General features: G+C 42.1%; 1 protein-coding gene across 1 annotated transcript in view; it reads left to right on the top strand.

Moving 5' to 3' along the window:
* Window positions 1-20,612, top strand: part of DEPDC4 (DEP domain containing 4) — a 362,627-nt gene that overhangs the window by 18,373 nt on the left and 323,642 nt on the right. The window contains exon 2 of the mRNA XM_044087899.1: window positions 13,151-13,565. Within this exon, the coding sequence (XP_043943834.1) occupies window positions 13,151-13,565 (415 nt within the window). The remainder of the gene's footprint in view (window positions 1-13,150; window positions 13,566-20,612) is intronic.

Genomic DNA, 20,612 nt, shown 5'->3' with positions numbered 1-20,612 from the left:
AAATTTTCTGCCTTACTTCAAGGGTTCATAATTATCATGACACTCCACACCAAATTGGATATGGGACACTTCTATTATATTCATGCCTGCATGAAATCTTATGGTTTAGTGGGTGGGAAGTGGCCATTTAGAATAACCCATTAAAGGTAGCAATGAATGATATGGAAAAAAAACTTGCTGTTGATGTAGTCAGCTGCACCTTGATTACCTTGTATATGCAGATGTCCGGCTTCAGAATCCGAGTAAAATGGAATGAGAAATACTGTCACTGGAACTGTTTTATCCCTTCAAGTACCCAGGTACAGCACAAGGAAGAAAGGTATTTTGCAGCTAAAATTGACTTAGTAATTTTTGTTAACTAGGCTAGAACACTTTGCTTTCTGGTCCTTTTTCAGGTTCAGTCTAGGATTGCAAACAAAGGTAACCAGGTGGGTATATTTACAGTAAACAAATAATAATAGCTAAACTAATAATTTGTGTGGTGTACATTCATTCCCGATTTAGCAACATGCATTACATAGTATGCCATGGCCAGTGTTTTTACAATGTATCCAGTATGTACATGTTTGTAAAGGGAATACATTGGAAACAGATATATTAAACAGGTAAAACCTATCCCCCACCACTGTGTCCACAGTGGTGTAGTGGAGAGCATTGTCTCCTCACAGCAAGAGGTTTCCCAGTTTGATTCTTGGCTAAGGTGCCTTCTGTGGGGAGTCTACATGTCCTCCCTGTGCCTCAAGGTGCTCCGGTTTCCTACCACATTCCAAAGACATGCAGTAGATGGATTGGACACTCTAAATCGTCCATAGTTTTGAGTGTTGGTGCTAGCATGTGGTGTGGAAGAACTGCAATGGGGCTAGCCATCCGGCAGTGTAAACCATGTCATTACATGATTTGTCACTGTTGAAGTAGCACCTCGACCCCATCTGCTAAATGGGAAAAGGGGTTGTAGATGGACCTATGCTCCGCCACTGACATTATGTAGGTTAATAAGGTTGGGATGAGAGAAGGTGTAAGAGGGCTATAGAGAAGTTAGGACAGTAGGCTATCATAGATATTGTAATGGGAGTTTCTTTAGCAAACATTTTGTGTGTGCATGTGCATACAACACTGTTTTGTCACTGTAAAATTGAATGAATGCATACCCTGGAAAAACTCAAGATGCATGCATTTGATCTTTGAAACGTCTCCCCATTGCCATTTATTTAGTGGTGGTAGTAGTATTGTATGCTGAGGCTGTGGTATTGGTTAGTGCTTCAGCATTGTGGTTGTAAAATATGATTTCATTTTCTTACATTACACTAACAACATTAAGATGGGAACACCTACTGAGTCATTTGTGAATACAGTTTGTATGTGTAATAACTGCACATATATTCATCTGCACAATTCAAAATGGTGTTTTGTGTTTAAAAACATGTAAAATTCAAAATTGTTAGCACTTAACTTTCTGTACTTTTTTGTCAGTATGAGGCAGTCTGTATAAAACTGTTAACTGATCAGAGTAATCAGAATATGCAGCCTTCTGTTTATATTGGGTCATCTTGGTGCACTGTCTCCCATTTCTTGATGTCATGTTTATATAATTTTTGCCTTCCCTACTTGGGTACTTGGACCTCCAGTAGGTACTGCTGCAGTGTACCAACTCTGAGAATTTTGCAAGTGTTGGCGAATCTCTGCTGCATAACATGCAGTGGTTCAGACCCTTAACAGCCTTCTGGAAATTTCCTCTCTACCTCTGTCTGCAGTGTCCCTGTGTACAATGTACCTCACAAGATCCACTACAATATGTGCCACACCACTGACAAGATGGGTTTCCAGAGATGTAGGCCTTATCCTTGGCACCTCCTTTTTAATTTTTCACAAGGGTAGGGTTTCTGTCAGGACTTGCCCCTTCCTTTTTGCCTAAGGTTGCTTCATAGTCCACTTTGAATCAGCTTATTCACTTGCCAGAGTTTATTCCAAATTTCAGTAATAAAGGTGAATATTTTTTGCATTTTCTGGATGTTCATATACAGCTGAGATTTTACTTGAACAAATCTAAAGCCTTCTGAAAATCAAAACAACTTTGTCTCCTTTTCCAAGGGCAGGCTGGTGTCGAAAGCAACCCTATTCAAATGGCAGATTGCAGTTCCTCTGGGTATAATTTGAAGGGAAGTGCTTACTTGAAAAATCTGAAGGTCATTCTACCAGAGCAGTGGTGGTTTCTACAGCTTTTTTTTTTTCTCCAGAGCGTCTGACATTTCTGCCACTGCTACTTGGGCTACATTACAAATTGGATGTGCAGTCAAGGTCCAGGGCCTTGTTTAGTTCTTCCATTTTATGGACTGTTCTCTCCTAAGGCTATCCCTGATATGATACATGACTGTGGACTCTTCCATCTGCCTTGTGGACTCTTCCATCTGCCTTCAGTCTGTGGGACAAAGACCACATTGGATACAAAATTTATGTACTTATAACGATAGATCCATGTTGTCTGTTTATGTCCAGTTCAACCATCCCTCCCTTCTATCCCCCTCCTTTTGGGTTATTCTGGCTATAGCAATAGGTGACTGAGCCATCTGGGTTTTTCCCCTTTGAGCCCTATGTTCATAGGTGTGTACTAGGCTAATGGCCCTGGAGCCATTACAAGCCTAGCCCATAGCATTACCCTGGCATTGTGCCACCTGACCTTAGTTCCCAGTGCCTCTGTCGAGTAAAGCCACTGGAGTGATCCTTGGGATGAATTTTCCATTTCCTATCCAGTCATCAAGATTTCTCTTTAAGGCCAGTGAGGTGCTCTGCTTGACATGTATGGGAAGTCTATTCCATAGCATGGGCAGTTTCTGGATTATGAACCTGTCCCTCCAGCATGTTCTGATTGTGGTAATGAGGTTGAGGTCTCTGGAGCATGTGGTGCGGGGGGATTGGGATTTCTTTACATGTAGCATTTCTAACAGAGCTGGGTCAGACATGGCTTTGAAGTCGAGCAGAGATCGCCTCTTAAGTGATACGAGACAGAGAATAGTTGGAGTTTTTTTGAGTCTGTCCATATAGGACAAGTGTCTAAAGCTTAGGATTCTCTTTGTGAGGTACTTTTGCGGCCTCTCCAGTTGTTGCAGGTGTTTAGTGAGGTACATGACAAATGAGGCATTGTACTCCATGATTGGCCTAATGAGGGAAGAGTAGAGGGAGACAATGACCTCCTTCTTCCTGGATGCAAAACCCTTATTAATGAGATGTACCACATAGGACTTACTGACCACAGTGGCAATGTGGTGGTCAAAAGAGAGGTTGCTCTCAACCTGTGTTCCCAGATCTGTTAACGCCTTCTGTGTTCAGTAGACTACCATCGATGTGGTAATTCATGGGAACCAGGTTTTTCCCAAATGGGATGACACATTTTTTGGCATTCAGCTTAAGGACATGGTTGTGACGCTAGTCATTAGTCTCAGTGAGGCCTTTCTGTAGGATGTCAACATCATTCGGGAGTTAATAATAGCTCCCAACTTGCAATCATCTGCAAACTTTGTCAGCCAGAGTCCCTTCATGTTGGCCTGGACTTCAGAGAAGTACATACCAAACAGGAGAGTACATACCAAACAGGAGAGGACCCAGGACCGAATCCTGTGGGACTCCACTTGTGACTGGTCGGCAGTCTGACTTAGAACTCGCAGTGTGAAAGTAGCAGACTCCATCTGTGAGCCAATTTGCAACACCCCTAGTGATAGTAGGGCTTGATGCTTAGTTTTTCTGTGATTCCTGAGTGGGGAATTGTATCAAAGGCCTTGGCCAGATCAAGGTAGGCTGTATGAACCACCTTGCCTTCATCCACAGCTCTGGTGACTGACTCAAAGAAGTTGAGCAGGCATGGTCTACCCTTTACAAAACCAAACTGTGTGGGATCCAGAGTTTGGAGATTCCCTATATCCTTGTTTGTTATGCAAAGCTACGGAACGCATCATGGGCCTATCAGATTCATCAGGCTAATGGGGCTATAATTCCCAGGGTCTGTAGTCACTCATCCTTTGTGGAGATGGATGACTGTAGCAGGACGCCATTCAGTAGGGACAAAGCCTGAGGTAAGGCTGTGATTGAACAGGGCACACAGGTGAGGTGCCAGTTCACTCCTGTAGTTCATGTAGAACACAGCCAGGGATGTTGTCAGGTCCCATAGAAGCTGTATTCTTGGCCTTGGACAGTGCTGTTTTAACCTGTGCAGCAGTAATACTGGGTGCCTGGCAATCTACTGGTATTGTGACTGGTCCCGGGGGGGGGGGGGTAAAGTTGGCACTGAATCTGTCAGCCAGTTTATTGGCAATATCTGTTGGCTCAGTATAGCAGGTACCATTCTGCAGTAGCTCAGAGCAAATCTGGGTATTGCTGTGGAGATTCTTTACATAACTTATAGAAGGCCTTCTAGTTGTCTTTACTATCTGGTGCAATTCTGTTTTCATAGCTAGCTTTAGAGGATTTGACGAGGGATCTCAACTTTTTGTTGAGGCTGATAAGGGAGTTTTTCCAGTCTTGGGACTTCACTTTATTCCGCATCAGTTTCTTCCTTCTGTTGTAGAGTTTGTTTATGGCAGGGGACAACCAGATTGGCTTCCGTTTTTTTTGGAGGAGAGTGTCTTGGTTCTATTGGGTATGGTGAGATCCATGCATTTGTGTACGTGTTTGTACAGTGCATTGGTGTATGATTCGGCGGTCCTGCAACTGATCTCCATTTGCATGGGTGCTATGAAGTTAGCCTCCTCTGTTTTTAGGAGCCCAAAGTTAGCTTTGGAGAAGTTTTTCATGGTGGTTACCCTTGTGTGGGGTGGGAGGGATGTGGATTTCCAAGGTAATTAGTTTGTGGTCGGATCTAACCAACCAGGGAGGAGTTGACTATTGGTGTAGAGCAACGGTTGCCCATGTTAGTAATGACCAGGTCAAGGATATTGCTACCTCTAGTGGGGGTAAGAATGAGCTGGTCCAGGGCATTGGTATTAATGAATTCCAGGAGACGTTGGGCAAGTGTACTGGTACATGAGTATTTTTCCCAGTTAATGGAGGGGTAGTTGAAGTTGCCCAATCTGAGAGTGTTAGTTTGAACCCTAATATTCTCAAGGGTGCTTAGGAATGTGGAGTGTGAGTCTTGGGACATGGTTTGGGATCTATAGCAGGCTATGACCTGAATAGCTGTCTTGATGTTAGCTGCACCTGAAGTATCTCAGATGTGTTATGTTGGGCTACCATTCTGGAGGTGTGCACATCCTTTATGAATATGGAAACACCACCACCTTTGCAAATTAAATTTAGAATGGATGGCATTAAAACCACCAAGTTGTAGGAATCTACCACTCACTGAAGACAACTGTAATCTGTGTACTTCCTGATTTTTAAGTTCTGGGGCCAAAAGGTGTGAAACAAGTTATAGCCTGGTAGTGCAGGGGTGCTTTCTGCTGCCTTAAACCGGGTCTCTGTTATGGTACAAATGTTTGTTCTCCATTTAAGGAGTGCTTTGAGCAAGTGCATTTTGAGATTTAGACTTCTAGCATTAAGCAGCATGACCCATTTGTTAAGCTCCTTTTTTCACGTGTCATATCTGTGTAAAGGGCAAACCTTATACGGTCTTGCTAGCGATTATGGGTAGAGGAGACAAAGTCTCTCTTTCTTTCTTTTTTTTTTTTTTCCAATTTCCATTTTATATATTTTTTTCATTAGATCCATTTTTCCATCTTTCCTTCATGTTTTATACAAGGATTGAGAGACACGAGTTTAGACTAATTTGGGTTCTGGTAGCGGGGGGGGGGGAGTATTTGTTCAAACCAAAACCTGGTTATTCTAACCGCTGAACCCCTCTGAGTTGAGTATTTTTTAGAAGATACTGGGCATGCAGTGACGCAACGAGGGAATTACAAGGCATTTGGAAAATAACATCATTCAGGAGATGGTGTAGTCAGCCAGCCATTTGAATAAATTTCTAGAAGTCATAGGTGTACAAATTGTACAAAACTTCAAGATTGTTTAGTAAAGCTTCTAAGGCATTTTAATAGCAATGTGTAGTGAGACTGCAGTAGGCGATTATACCTTTTAGGCTTACATATATGCTTTGTAGTTGCATTTAGATGTACTGGTGTTTGTGTTTTTCACTTTCACATCTGCCTTGTAGCACAGATCTGACAATTTCTGGAGTGAATTTCATCTTGGCAGAAGTTGAAACACTAGGATATGTCTTCATTTGTTCATTCATTCATTCGCTAACAAAGGTAGTCTCTCTGGGCTTAGAGAGCTCCTTTCCAGCAGAGGTCTGGGAAATAAATCTCCACAAGAATTAACGTAGGCCATATCATCACACCTGGCTCTAGGTGATTATGTGACACCCTAACCTCGTATACAAATGAGTTAAGGAGGGTGGTGCTGATTCTTATACCAGATGCTATAATTTATCAGAAAAACACAAAACATTACAAAAGCTCCAAACAGTAAAAATGAAAATGGAAAAAAAATGCACAAATGCATATTTGTATAGATATGTACAGTGCAAAGGATTGCTTTTGTCTGCATGTGTAGAACGGAAACATGGTATGTATGCTAGTATTTAATTATTTGTTTACTTTTTGTTGACCAGGTTATTTCTACTAGGCCAGTGTCATCTTTTCAAGGGAGGCCAGAGGTGGAATTCCTACTGACTAGGGGTAATTTGGCCAGGGCACTGGGTAATCTCCCCTTTTTTGTTATTTAGTAAGTGCCATGGGGTATTTTACATCCTCCTGAGCTACCACCAACTCAGCCAGGTGGAACCTTGATTTAATGTCTCATTAGAAGGATGGCACATTCAGGAGTGCAGTACCCTGCTTATGCTGCACTGCAGTCCTAGCCGGCCTTAGACATAGGCCAACTAGGTGGCCTCCTAGGGTGCCGCTGTAGTAGGGGCACTTTTGGTAGACCAGGATGGGGGCACTGTGTGGTGTGGTGGAGGGGTGCCATGTAACCCTTTTGCCTACAGCACAAGTTGACCTATGGCTGCTCCTGACTGCAGTGTCAGTTTTTTAAGAAATTCATCCAGGTACCTGGTTTGTGATTAGAACCCATAGCTGCCTGATTTTTCCAGCACATAAGGTGTGTGTGCTACTTTGACATTAGAGTGTACACCTCTCTTGGATCTTAAACTCTCATCATCCCTTATGTGTACTGTGCAAAGCACTTCATTTACAGGTTGAGCTATGGAAGGAGTAGAAAGATTGAAGAGAATGAGTAGTAAGTCATCATTTACTATGTTGTTGTTGTTGTTGTTGTCTTTCGGCTTATCCCGGTTAGGGGTTGCCACAGCGGAACTCTGGTCCGCTAATGTTTGGTAGTTGATTTTTACGTGCTGAGTTACCAGCCCTGACGCACAACCTTCAATAAGCATGTTAATTTAGAAAAATAATAGCAGAAGACACTGAGTATACAGAGTGGTGAGAAGAGTTAGACAAATTTAGCAGGTTAACTGACAGTTACTGGAAAGAAAGAAAGAAAAAGCATTTAATTCGTGTTCAATTCCAGGAATCTTGTTGGATATTTTTTAATTTTGGGGAAATGTTTTTGACTTTTCTCTGCTGATTGCATTGCATGAACCCTTTCTTTTATGAATCTTTGTTTCAAGCTCAGCTGTTCTGAGATATGTTAGTCAAGTTTGTTTACTTTCCGTGATCTTTGCATTATGGTATGGTTTGATGTTCTTCATCTCACATTGCTGCAGTCCTTACATATGGGTAGTCCGCTGTCCTCGGTCGGCCCGAATACCAAAGTATTAGGCTGACATCGGTCACGGCGCTTAAAACTGACATCAGGACGTCAGGGTACAAAAGCGCATGACCGACGTCATATCCTCAGTCTTTTTTGCCGCATGGTCCGATGCAGAAGCAGCGCTGCAAGTGCCGTCTGAAATTTTTCGAGTTCGGAGTTTCAGACCGAATCCAAGTTGGCTAAATACCCGTTGGAATATTTTGGTTTTTCTTGCCTCAGTGTATTACCGGATGTCAGAAAAAGTGAATAACTGTATTTCTTGTGGGAAGCAGATACCGCATAGGGATTATCATTCTTTGTGCATTCCTTGTTTGGGGCCTGAGCACGACGTTGTCGGGTGTCGCTTTTGTGCTAGGTTCAATAAGCGCACTATTGTTAGCTTGTGCTAGGCTGGTCTTTGGTAAGCGGTGCAATTATAATATGCCGTCGGACTCTCCGGCCCGCTTCTGAAGTGCAAAGACAAAACAGTTAAACCCAGGCAAGATGAGTCGTCCGTTCCGGACGCCGGTTCTTTAGAGGCTTCAGTGGAACCGGTGGTTCCGACGGAGACTTCTCTGGAGTCTCAGGGGGAGACTTTGATTTTGCAGGATGTGGCCTCTCAAGAGGCAGGTCAGGCTGAAGGGGCTTCTCAGGTTACTGTACTCCCCTCCCTTCCTAGGGTGGTTAGGCCCTCTCCTTCTGTTTCCAAGGCTTCTCCCAGAGGCAGGCCAGGTTTAGCTTCTGTTGGTGTCACTCCTAGTTCAGCAGGGTCTATGCCTAAGAAGCACATGCTTAAAATGGCAGAAGATTTGATTACTCTGATTAGAGGTTCTTTGCCCCCTCTTGATAAGAGGCCTAGGGTGGAGCCAGAGTTGGGAAGTTTTGAGCAGGCTTGGATGTTTCAGAGTCTTGACTGAAGACTTGCAGGAGTACTCTCCTTATTCTGATTCTGATGCAGATGATTCCACTCCTTCTGCTTCTCCTCCAGAGGATTTTTCTTTTTCAGAGACACTTCATTCTATGAGGGAACATTTTAAGTGGGAAGGTCAGGACTTCTCTGATTCTCGGAAAAGGCTTAGGGAATTTTTGCTTTTACCCCAACATAGGCCCTTGGCTATACCCCCTGTTCTGGATGTTGTGGAAGATGTGTTTTCAGAGGCTTCACTTAATCCTGATTCTCTGCCTCCTGCGCCTGTTAAACCGGATAGGTATTACAGGGTGCCTGAGGCTCATAAATATCTTTATAAGAGTCCTAGGGCGGACCCAGAAACTATTAGTCAAGGGTGTCAAGGCCTCTGTTGTAAAAAATCCGGTTCCTCTAGATAAAGAGGCCAAAGCTTTGGATAGATGGGGAAAGAAGGTCTATACATCTTCTACCTTAGCTATGAGGGCTTTGAATTGCCAGTTTCATATGTTGAAATATCAAAACTCTCTTCTTTCTCAATTGAAGTCTAAGGTGGATGCTCTGGCGGAAGGCATTGAGTGTAAAGAATTACAAGATTTGGTGCATGTCTCTGAACAGGTGGGTAAGCATTCATTACAATGTGGTTTTGATGCTGTGCAGGCCTCGTCTAGGGTGGCTGCCACTGGTTCAGTTCTTCGAAGGCATGCCTGGCTGAAGGATCAGAATTTATCTGACCATGTTAAGACAAGGATTTTGGATGCTCCTTTGCAGTCTGATGTGTTGTTTGGTTCACCTGTGGAGTCAGTCTTGAAGAAAATGGAAGACAAGGCTAAGTCTATGCAGGCTGTTAAAGATTTTTTGCAAGTTCAGCCTCCGTTTAGTAGGAATTGGCCTGCTAAGGGGTGGACGTATCCTTCTTATGATTCTCAGTCTAGGGGTAGATCTAGACGTGGTAGGGGCAGAGCTCAGAGTTCTTTCAGACCTAGAACAGGGAGTTCACCTGCACAATCTTGGTGAGGGCAGGGGCCAGTCCTTTCGTAAACAGGCCCAATGACCTACTTTTCAGCTGCCAGATCCTTCTTGCCTGGCAGCACCTTTGGGAGGAAGGTTGGCACTCTTCAAGGAAAATTGGATTTTGATTACCCAAGACAAATGGGTATTGGATATCATACCCCAAGGTTACAAGTTTTATTTCCATACCTTGCCTCCTTTCAAAGGCATGCCAGACGTTCCTCCTCAGCAAAGACTAGAGGCTCACAAACAAATTTCTCTACTACTTCAAATAGGGCTATACAACCTGTCCCTCTGCCAGAAGTGGGACTAGGATTTTATTCTCGCCTGTTTCTAGTACCAAAGAAAGGGAACACGTGGAGACCAATTTTGGATTTATCTATCCTCAACACATATCTGGACATTCCCAAGTTCAAAATGTTGACGTTACAACAGCTTTTACCTCTGCTGGGCAAAGATCACTGGATGGTGACTCTGGATCTCAAGGAGGCTTACCTTCATGTTCCTATCAGGCTCAGTTGCAGGAAGTATCTGCGGCTGGGACTTTTCATTATCAGTTCTCTGCATTGCCCTTTGGCTTATCTACTGCGCCCAGAGTGTTCACGAAGGTTCTGGCTCCAGTGGTAGCTTTCTTCAGGCTAAGAGGAATACAAATCTATCCTTATTTGGACGATTGCCTGATTCTGGCCCAAGGAAAGGATGAACGTCTTCATCATTTACAGTATGTGATGGCAGTGTTAAGATGCCTGGGGTATTCTGTGAACGAAATAAAGTCCAGTCTAGTACCCTCTCAGGACATGTGCTTTCTGGGTGTGAGACTGAATACAGCATCCCAGATGGCCTTTTTGACCCCGGACAAACAAAAGAATCTTTCCCTTTACTTTCACCAATTGTCTCGTCAGTCCAGGCTGACTGCAAGGACAGTCCTTCAAGCCTTGGGGTTCATGACATCTTGTATTCTGGTACTTCCCAATGCCAAACTGCATATGAGGAAGCTACAATGGTATCTCAAAAATGTATGGACGCAGTACTGCCAAGATTTGGACACTGTCATTCAGATAATACCTTGCATTCAAAAGGAATTTTTGTGGTGGGCTCAGGAATGTCACCTAAACAAGGGACTCTCTGTGACCCGACCAGAGGCGAGTCAGATTTTAACGACAGATGCCTCAGACAAAGCTTGGGGAGCTCATCTAAATGGAAAATGGGTACAAGACACGTGGCCTGCCAGACTTCAACATTTACATATCAACTTGAAGGAGATGTTAGCAGTCCAATTTGCATTGATAGCTTTCAAGGATTTACTTCTTCCAGGGCAGGTGTTGATTCAAACAGACAACACAACTGTCATGTGGTACATCAACAAGCAAGGGGACGCATTCATATCCTCTATGCAGACAAGCAATGATTTTGTGGGAGACTGCTCTCAGTTTACAGCTAAATCTTCAGGCAAGGTTTCTGCCAGGAGCACAGAACTCCTTAGCAGATGTGTTGAGCAGACAAATTATGGATCCCCACGAGTGGAAATTGGATCCTCATGTATTTCAGAAATTGACAGTGTTATGGGGAACTCCAGACATAGATCTGTTCGCTTCTCCACTAAATTACCAGCTGCCAAAGTTTTGCACAAAAAGGTTTCATCCCACAGCTTGGAATGTGGATGCTCTCTCATTCAATTGGAGCAATCTTCACGTGTATGCCTTTCCACCTCTGCCTCTCCTCCCAAAGGTACTCCTGAAGGTCAGACAGGACAAGCCAAACATGATTTTAATAGCTCCGGATTGGCCTCGACAGCACTGGTACCCATTACTGAGAAGTCTGGTACGGGAGCCTCCATGGCCTTTGCCTTCGATTCCTCACCTGCTATCTCAGGAAAACAGTCATTTACTCAATGTCAAACTTCACTCTCTACATCTAACAGCCTGGCATATTCTGTTTTAAACCCTGGAGGGTCTCAGCTTCCACAACAAGTTTTGAATGTTATTTTGGAGGCCAGAAGACCTTGTACAAGGAAAGTTTACGCAGATAAATGGAGGAGATTTTTATTTTGGAGTACAGCAAAGGACTTTGATGTTTCTAAACTTAATTTGTGTTGCTCTTCAATACCTTACTGAGTTATTGGACAAAGGTTTGTCCTTCTCCTCTATAAAGGTTCATGCTGCAGCGATTTCTGCTCACTATGACTGTGACCCACCATTATTTTCTCATCCTTTGTTTAAGCAATTCCTTAGAGGGGCAAAGAATATAAGACCCCCACGTAGAGCTCCTACTCCTGCTTGGGATCTCAATTTTGTGTTGGAGAAACTCACTCTACAACCTTTTGAGCCTGCAGCAACTGCAGAGTTGAAATATTTATCATGGAAGACTGCTTTTTTGTTGGCCATTACCTCTGCGAGAAGGGTTTCTGAATTACAGGCCCTTATGGCGGTTGAGCCTTTCTTAATTTTCCACAAGGATAGGGTGTCTTTGCGTACTAACCCTTCTTTTATGCCTAAAGTGCTTTCTAGTGTGGCTTTAAACCAAACTATTCATTTGCCTACTTTTTATGCAAACCCCCAAAATAAAGGGGAGAGGATTTTGCACACTTTGGATATACACAGACAGTTACGATATTATTTGAGCAGAACTAAAGGGTTCAGGCAGTCTCAGCAGTTGTTTGTTTCTTTTGCTTTGGGTTCTCAGGGCAAACCTGTTTCAAAACAAACTATTTCTAAGTGGATTGGTTTTTGTATTGCTTTCTGTTATTCCCATCATGGTAAGGAGATTCCAGCTGGGATTAGGCCTCATTCCACTAGGGCTACTGCCACTTCTACAGCTTTTTTAAGGGGGGTGGCTACTAAAGATATTTTGGAAGCAGCTACTTGGAGTTCAGTGCATACTTTCTCTAAGTTCTCTAAGCATTACCACCTTCCACTTTACTCTAAATCTAGGGCTGGATTTGCCACTGCAATTTTACAGGGCATTTTGGCAGCCCCTAATGCTTTATAGTTTTGCCATCCTCCCTTACCTCTGCTTTGGGATTCTACCCATATGTAAGGACTGCAGCAATGTGAGATGAAGAACATAGTACAGTTTTGTACCTACCATAAATGTAGATGTTCGAAGATCCACATTGCTGCAGTCCTCCTTCCCTCTGTAGTGAGAGGTGGTGGTGTGGTTTGGGTTGTACATATTGTAAATATGGTTAGTGCAGGGGTGGTTGGTTATTTTTGCTGTTTTTTGGCTTTGGCCTTTCTTGTTAGGGCCTTCTGACATCTGGGGCAAGAAAAGACTGAGGATATGACGTCGGTCATGCGCTTTTGTACCCTGACGTCCTGATGTCAGTTTTAAGCGCCGTGACCGACGTCAGCCTAATACTTTGGTATTCGGGCCGACCGAGGACAGCGGACTACCCATATGTAAGGACTGCAGCAATGTGGATCTTCGAACATCTACATTTATGGTAGGTACAAAACTGTACTTTTTTGTATTACTAAAATAATGACTTTATTACTTTTGTAGGATATTCTGGTCCCTTTCGTGCAACCTACTTGTGGAACAATATCATTCATGCTCTTCAGACACAGGTGGAAGTGAGAAGACGGAGGCTTCACCTAAGAACATATAATGACTGTTTCACTGGCTCTGATGCAGTTGATGTGGTGCTCAGTCACCTAATGCAGAACATCTATTTCAGCAGTAATGATATTTCTCGCCTGAAGGGGGTACGCCTCTGCCAGGCATTCATGGATCACAGAGTATTTGAGCCTGTTGGTACAAGGCTGTTTGGGAAAGAAAAGGAAGTGGTGTTTGAAGACTCCAATAACAGTCTTTATAGGTTTTTGGATAATGACACTACTATCTGCTCATTAAAAAATGGCAATGATTTTGAGACCCCTTCTCGTGAAGATGGATCAGGAGAGAAAAAATCACCTAGGTAAGTCAAATTAAAGAAACTGCTACATATCTGTTCACTAGTGAAGCTGTAAAAAGGATCGGAAAGAAATGTGGTATGTCACCATTTTAAAATTACGCTTTTTTTTATTTTTGGAGTGGCTTTTAAAATAAGGTAATTTTGTTGATTTGGCTTAAGAGCAAATATTTTACTGCATCAGATTTAGAAATGTCTGTCCAGCTCAGTTTAATTTTGAAATTTGGTGCCTAATCTTTGATTTATGATGGCCATTCATGATTCTCATTATTTTAATCGTGTTAAATTGACACATTGTCAGGTATAACCTGTATAATTGTCAGCAAATTTATTTTTTTGTTTGTCTACCCATTTTTAAAGAGGAAGGGTGGCGGTTTCCTACTGATCAGTTGCACAGTATTGTCTCAAACAGCACTATTTGTGCCTTACCCCTGACAGAGACAGCCTTACAAAACTGTACCTACCACACACACACACACAAGCTCAGCATTATAAAACAAATGAGTGCTGCTACCTTAGGCTATAACCAGTGCCAGCCACAACCAAATAAGTTTCTCACTTTACAGCTGGAGCGAAGAGTTATGAACACTGATTTCCCAGGAATTCATCCACTTCACTCTCACCCCAGTGCCTTTTAGTGCTGTCTTACCAACAGTAACTGTGTTTTGGCTAACTTTACTATGCATTCATACACAGTACTTTCCAGAAGGGATTGATACCCTATTCATAACCACTGTTTTCTCCTGCGCTAACAATAACTCTGCCAGAAGCCTGACCAATATGGTACATTAAGCATATACAGTAACTGAGACCTTAAAGTGAGACAACTTTACTAGTAACCTACAGTATCTGTAGGTGAGCAGCCCCCCCCCCCCCCCAATGTCTATGCACAGCTGTACTTCACCAGTTAATTATCCTTGTATGCATCGGTAAGCAGCTAGCTACAAGCTTTGAGTAATGAAATCGCCTACCTTAAGAAATTGGGCATTGCAGTATGAAAATTAGATATGCTGACAAGTATGCTCTTGAACAGAGAAATGCAAATTAAATTTAGAATGGATGGCATTAGAACCACCAAGTTGTAGGAATCTACCACTCACTGAAGACCACTGTAATTTGTGTACCTCCTGATTTAAGAGCATTTAAAGGCAAATGGGCATAATTTTATTGAGTTGAGCTCCCTAACTCATGGCAACAGACTTGTCTATCCTCTAATTTGCAGTCCACGTAGAGATTTTTATGAGTGCTCCCAGCCTTGTTGAAAGTAAAAAAAAAAAACCCTCAAAGAAAATAAGACTACTGGAGTAACTGCTGCTGTGCTGATTTCAAACTAAATTTGAAGAAACTTCCAGAGGTTCTTGCAATGAGTCAACATTGCAAAATATTCATTCAGCATAACTCTTTTAGACAAATCCCCCTTTCTGCATTAGATTAAGAAATACTGACCCTTTACCTCCTGCTGGGTCAGACGTTTATATCCCCCAAAGCAAGATTGCTTAGATAACCCAGAAAGTTCTAATCCCATATAAAGTAGCATGGCTACCGATAGGAAGTAGAAGATCAAGGAGCTGAAAGCTATGCTAATTGATGTGTGGGTGTGTGTAACGCTTACTGTATTTCTACAGAAAAAACAATCATTACCTGTTCTACACAGCCTGTTACATTTCACGTTTGCTTTGCTACGTCATTCCTTAAAGAGTAGACTTTATACAGCTTTTTCATATTTTATCTTTGTTGCAGGTCTGCTTTAAAAACAATCCTAGATTATAGCTTTTGACCATTTTTATCTTTGCTGCATCTTTGGCTTTTTTGGTCCCTAATTCCTGCCAGCCATCAAGCTGTCTTAGCAGATTTGGCCCATTTATTCCCCAGAGGGCAAGAGCTCTACCCAGCCCGTTTGTTCCCTGGGTTGATTGAAAGCCAGTCGGAGTATATCAGCAGGTATCCATCATGGATTTTTGCTATAAAGCTCACTGGATGCCTTTAATTAGCCCTGATCTGGCTGTTTATTCTTGTCATGCTTTGTTATTAAAATGACATGTGCATGTTCGCTATGTACCACAGAAGGAAGCATTTAACCATAATTATTGTAACAATGACCTAGGAGCAAATGGTGAACCAACCATTGGAGGAATGGGGCAAGGGAGAGTGAGTGAGCTATAGAGGTTGGCAAGGTTCTCCTGAGGAGAAGAAGGCGGTCCAGCCTGCTACGTAACCTCAATCTGCTCAAGAGAAAGGTGTATGTCATTGCAACATATGGATCAGGGACCATCACTTAATCCTGCCAAGCCACATCCGCACAGTATCCTTAATGGATCTTGTGTGAGAATGCACATACTCACTGACGACTGCATTGCAGAACATTGCATTTGTGAGTGTGTAGATCAGCTTGTAGGGTGGGGTTTTAATACATAAAATTCCATCATAGCTGCATGGATCTGACTGCATCATGACTGGCTGTTTCCCACTGATGAAAAAGACTGGATGATCACATCCTAGGCTGGGTGTTATGCAGGCATGGTGGGGGGGCTAGAAAATGTATGTGTGTATTATTACCCTCTTAAGCAACCTGGTACGTGACTAGTCATGTTAAGGACTGTGCCGTATTCCCTGTCCTTATAGTCACTCCATCTTGTAGGTGGAGGGCAGCCCAACTGCTGCTTAGCTTCACGTCCTGAGCAGTATGCCTCTTCTCCCTGGATGCACTTTAAGAATATACTTTTATTTTTTTTCCCCCACATGCATTGATCCACATGCATTGATACAGTATAAAGTAAAGTATTTTGTATTGTGGCCTGTGCGCAGCCCAAAACATAACTACCCCAGCCTAAACCTTCTGGATAGTGATACTGCTAAATGCAACATCTTTTAGAAAAAGAACATGTGTTAAATTCTTGTTGCAGTGATGATAAGCTCACTTAATGAGTAATCCTAATAAAGGTCCTCATTCAGACAAGTATGCAAAGGTGTACTTTACGCTCTCCAAGAAAGAACAAGCCTCTGAGAAGTTTATGAAAGTAATTGCTACTTCAAGAAGTATGCACAAAGTTTAGTAGAGCCATGTATTTCATGTAGTCCTATTTCGTATCTACAAGTCCATTTTTCTTGTACGACATAACATACCAGTAGTTAGTGGTGGAAAACGTTTTTAATTTCTCTGTTACTAAACATTGTGAAGTTAGTAACAGACAGATATAGTTACACAAGCAAAATCTTCAAATGGTTAGCTTATTATGGATAACAGTTTTTGAACATCCTAATACTAATGAAAGCATTTTAAGGAAACGATCAAGGTTGTATTACGTGGGCAGGATTTGAAGTGAGCTCATAGTGAGTAAGAGTATGCGATGCATTTAGATATATGAATGAACATGCATGCATAGGAATATTGCATTTCTTTCCTGGAAATAGTGACATACGACTAGTATCTAGTGTTAGCGAGGAAGAAAAAGTTTGATTTTTGTATGGGGAAAAAAATTCAACACACACAAGTCTTTAGCTTTGACTTTTAAAGAGAATCTTAAATGTTAAGCAACAACAGAGACTAGTGTGCGTGTGTGCACGCGTGTATATCCTCTATAAAGTTTGCTAAAAATCATTTTATTTGCATTTAAAGTCTGTAAGGAGAAAAACAAATTCACTGTTTCAAAAAATATGCAAATATATATATATATATATATATATATATATATATATAAAATTTTTAAATGTCTGACTTTTTTTTGCAGATTGTTACCAGATTTGGAAACCTATGACAAGTGACAGTCCCAACTGGTAAAGTCTGGCTCCATTGTAAATCAGACCATCTATCTCAGCCTTAGTGCAGTTGAGGATTTTGTTCTGACAGGCATGGGCCTTTCTGTTCACTTTCCCACTTAGTGCAGTCTAACAGACTTGAGCACTGCAAAGCCCATTTCCTGAACACCCCTATTGATGGACCCTTGCCTTCCTGGATATTTGAATCATAGGAGGTTACTAGGCCATTAGTCTAGTAATTGGATCCTATGATTCCACGATTTGGTAAAAGCTGAGCTAGAATGAAGATCACTAAAACTGTGATGAAATTCTGGGTCCCTCGGTGTCCTAAACTGAGAATGAATTAGTAGCAACTTGGTTCAGTGCCCAACAGAATAATTCTCAAAGTTCTGAAGAGTATTGCCAAAGACCTTATAATTTTCAGGATGACCATGCACTCAGTAAAACAGTCAGGCCACTGTGCCCTTTTGTGGAGGGACATTTCTCACTTCATGAGGGCTTGCCTGGCTGCTGTACTGTGGAGGCAGTCAAGGATCATCTGTATGTTCATCTGTCTGTGTGGCAGGCCATCACTCATGACAGGTGGATAAGACTGTGTCAATATCAAGTGGCTATTCATTTCCCTTTTGTTCCCCTCCCAGTTGGTAGTCTCTTTCCATCTTCATTGTTTTACCTTGTCTAAAGGTTGCAGCAAAAGCTCTGAGCTTGCTACTGAAAGAGCCATCCAAGAGGTCCCAACAGCCCACAAGGGTGTGCTTCTTACTCAAGATTTTTTGCAGTGTCAGGATATGAAGCAGGACCTCGGTCCCATTAAAAATTCTGGGTTGTAAATTCGTATGTTGTCAAGGAGCCTTTTTAAATGGTCATGGGGCAGCCCATCCTTCTTTCCTGCTTAAAGGCCTCCAGGATGCATACTTGCACTTTTAAAATTGCAAAAGAATCCAGGAGGTTCTTCTATATTCAGGTGAGAGCCAAGTAACTTAAGTTCTGGACACTGCCATTTGGTCACCCCAGGCTGGAGTGTACCCCAAGTGTATGTTTGCAGTAGCTCTAAGACTGCTTCAGAGTCCAGGGCCTCTTAATGCCTCTACCATTTTCCTCTCATAAAATTTCCCAAAGTCGCAATGAGCAAAGCTAGTCTTTCTGCTAGCCTCATTTTTGCCCTGATTTAAGATTGGTACCTTCTGCTTTTAACTCCTTTCTTGGACAAGTTTTATCTGGACCTTCAGTCCCCGAAATTAACAACATGGTTTGTTTAGTCCCATTGATTGCCAGAGACCTTTTTTACCCTTCCATGGTGGACATGAGCCTTTCTTGTTTAAAATGGCTACCAGATGAACTTTTATGTCCCCTATTTATCTTAAGGTTTGTAAAACGTATAGGACTTTCCTCTTAAATCTTCCTTTCTATTTTCCTGTTTCTCCTTGGAACCTTTATTTTCATTCTGGAAAATCTAACCTCTGTCATTTTTAACCAGTTTCTCCTACCGACCTAAAGTGTCTCATTTGGAAGGACCATCCTCTTGGCTGTTACTTCAGAGTTGCAGGACTTGATAATTTTTCATGAAGATAGAAGGACTGGAACACAACAGTACTCTGTCTAAAGTTGCTACAGAATGTTATGCAAATTAGTAAGGATCGTCCAGCTTTCTTCCTTAATTATTCCATTGGGGTGAATACTTACAGCATTGTATGGATGTTCGTAGACAACACAAATTTTATTTGAAGAGAAATCATGTTGGAAAATAGATTCCTAGTTATTTATATCCTTCTGCTCCCAAAAATGGTTTGAAATATATCCAGTGTACTTTCTTGTTTTTTTTCAATGTATCAGATTTTAACAGAAATATGGCAGCTCATTTCCCTTCAGACTTCCATTGTACATGTTACTAAACCTGTGGCCACCTCACAAATCTTCAAAAGTGCTTCACTGATTTTGTGCAGCTGCCACTTAGGCATCACTGACTTCTTTTGCAAGGCACAATAACTTGGATGTCACCCCTGGGTCAAAATATGCCTTTGGAGCAGCCATAATCTGGATATTCTTTCATAACAAGGCACCCAAGAGGATAAACTTGAGATTCCATTAAGTAACACTTTTACAGTCTCCATCAGTTTTATCCCAGGAATTACTTGGAAGTCTCACTCTAATTCATCACTCTGTCTTGTTATTCATGCTCTGTTTCCTTAGTAATACCAACTATCTGTTTGTGTGTCTGTCCTTTGGTTCACCACTAGTGTTAGTGGGAGTTCTTTTATATTCCCAGTCCCTTCATTTGGGCAGTCAAGTCTACACTTCATCATTCCCGAACACCTTCAAAGTAGCCATGCCAGCCAACTCTGGTGGCATAGAGTGGTGAAGAACTAAGTCCCTGGCATCTTGAGTTTAACTAGTGGCTTGGGAGAAAGGTGGCAGAGAGGGTGGACATGCCCATCCTGGTGGGGGAGGGGTGGCTTAGCTGGCTGCATGCAACCACAAGCCTTCATAGAAAGGGGGTGGTGCATATGTTCTGGATGCAGCCCTGTGGAGCACCATACAGTCACCATCTTTCATTAAGCAAATGCACAGGAATGAACAGCTGCATAAGATAAAGCATAGTTTCCCCCTGTTGTGATGCTGGATGCAAACACTCTTGTCTAGGGCAAGGATAGGGACATACAGAAACCCTTACCCATGGCAAGTATGTCTGCAAGGGAACAGGCAGCCCTCATGGCTGCATAAATCATGACTGCTTTCACACTTGTTGATTTGAGGGTGACCCTACTTTGAGGGAAAGACTGTGTGCTCCAGTCCATTTGGTAGAAGCTTGATGGTTTGCAGGTGTGAGGGGAAAAAGGACCCCCCCAAAAAATAGTCGTAGCAGCATAGAATGACAATTTACATTGTAATTTTCTTCAATTGTATTCCTTTATCTCCTTTAAAATATCAAATGATGTTTCATTGTCATTTCTGGGTAATCACTTTTTACAAATTTTTATCTCCTAGCCAGTAATAATTTCCTTCCTGGTTACCACAGCTTCTGTAATCCCGTTTTTTTTTTTTTTTTTTTTTTGCACAGCATATCAAAATTCAGTATTGGTTTAGGTTTCCCATATTTGACTTTCTTGTGTGGCAATATCAGCCATTTTACAAGTGATATCCCAAGCAAATATTTTGCAAACCCAGTCTGTTCTGCATCTTTTTCACCTATTCTATCATACATCCACTTTTGTCCATTACTACTACTACTCTTTTCATATGTTTTATGTGTACTTCAAACTGAAATGCAGAACCTAACTAGATTATAGCTTTTATTTG

This window comes from Protopterus annectens, chromosome 11.part0 (assembly GCF_019279795.1).
Source record: "Protopterus annectens isolate FY-2018-M chromosome 11.part0, PAN1.0, whole genome shotgun sequence".
Classification (NCBI taxonomy): Eukaryota; Metazoa; Chordata; order Ceratodontiformes; family Protopteridae; genus Protopterus; species Protopterus annectens.
The sequence above is the reverse complement of the archived record's forward strand: the minus strand, read 5'-3'. Positions and strand labels throughout refer to the sequence as shown.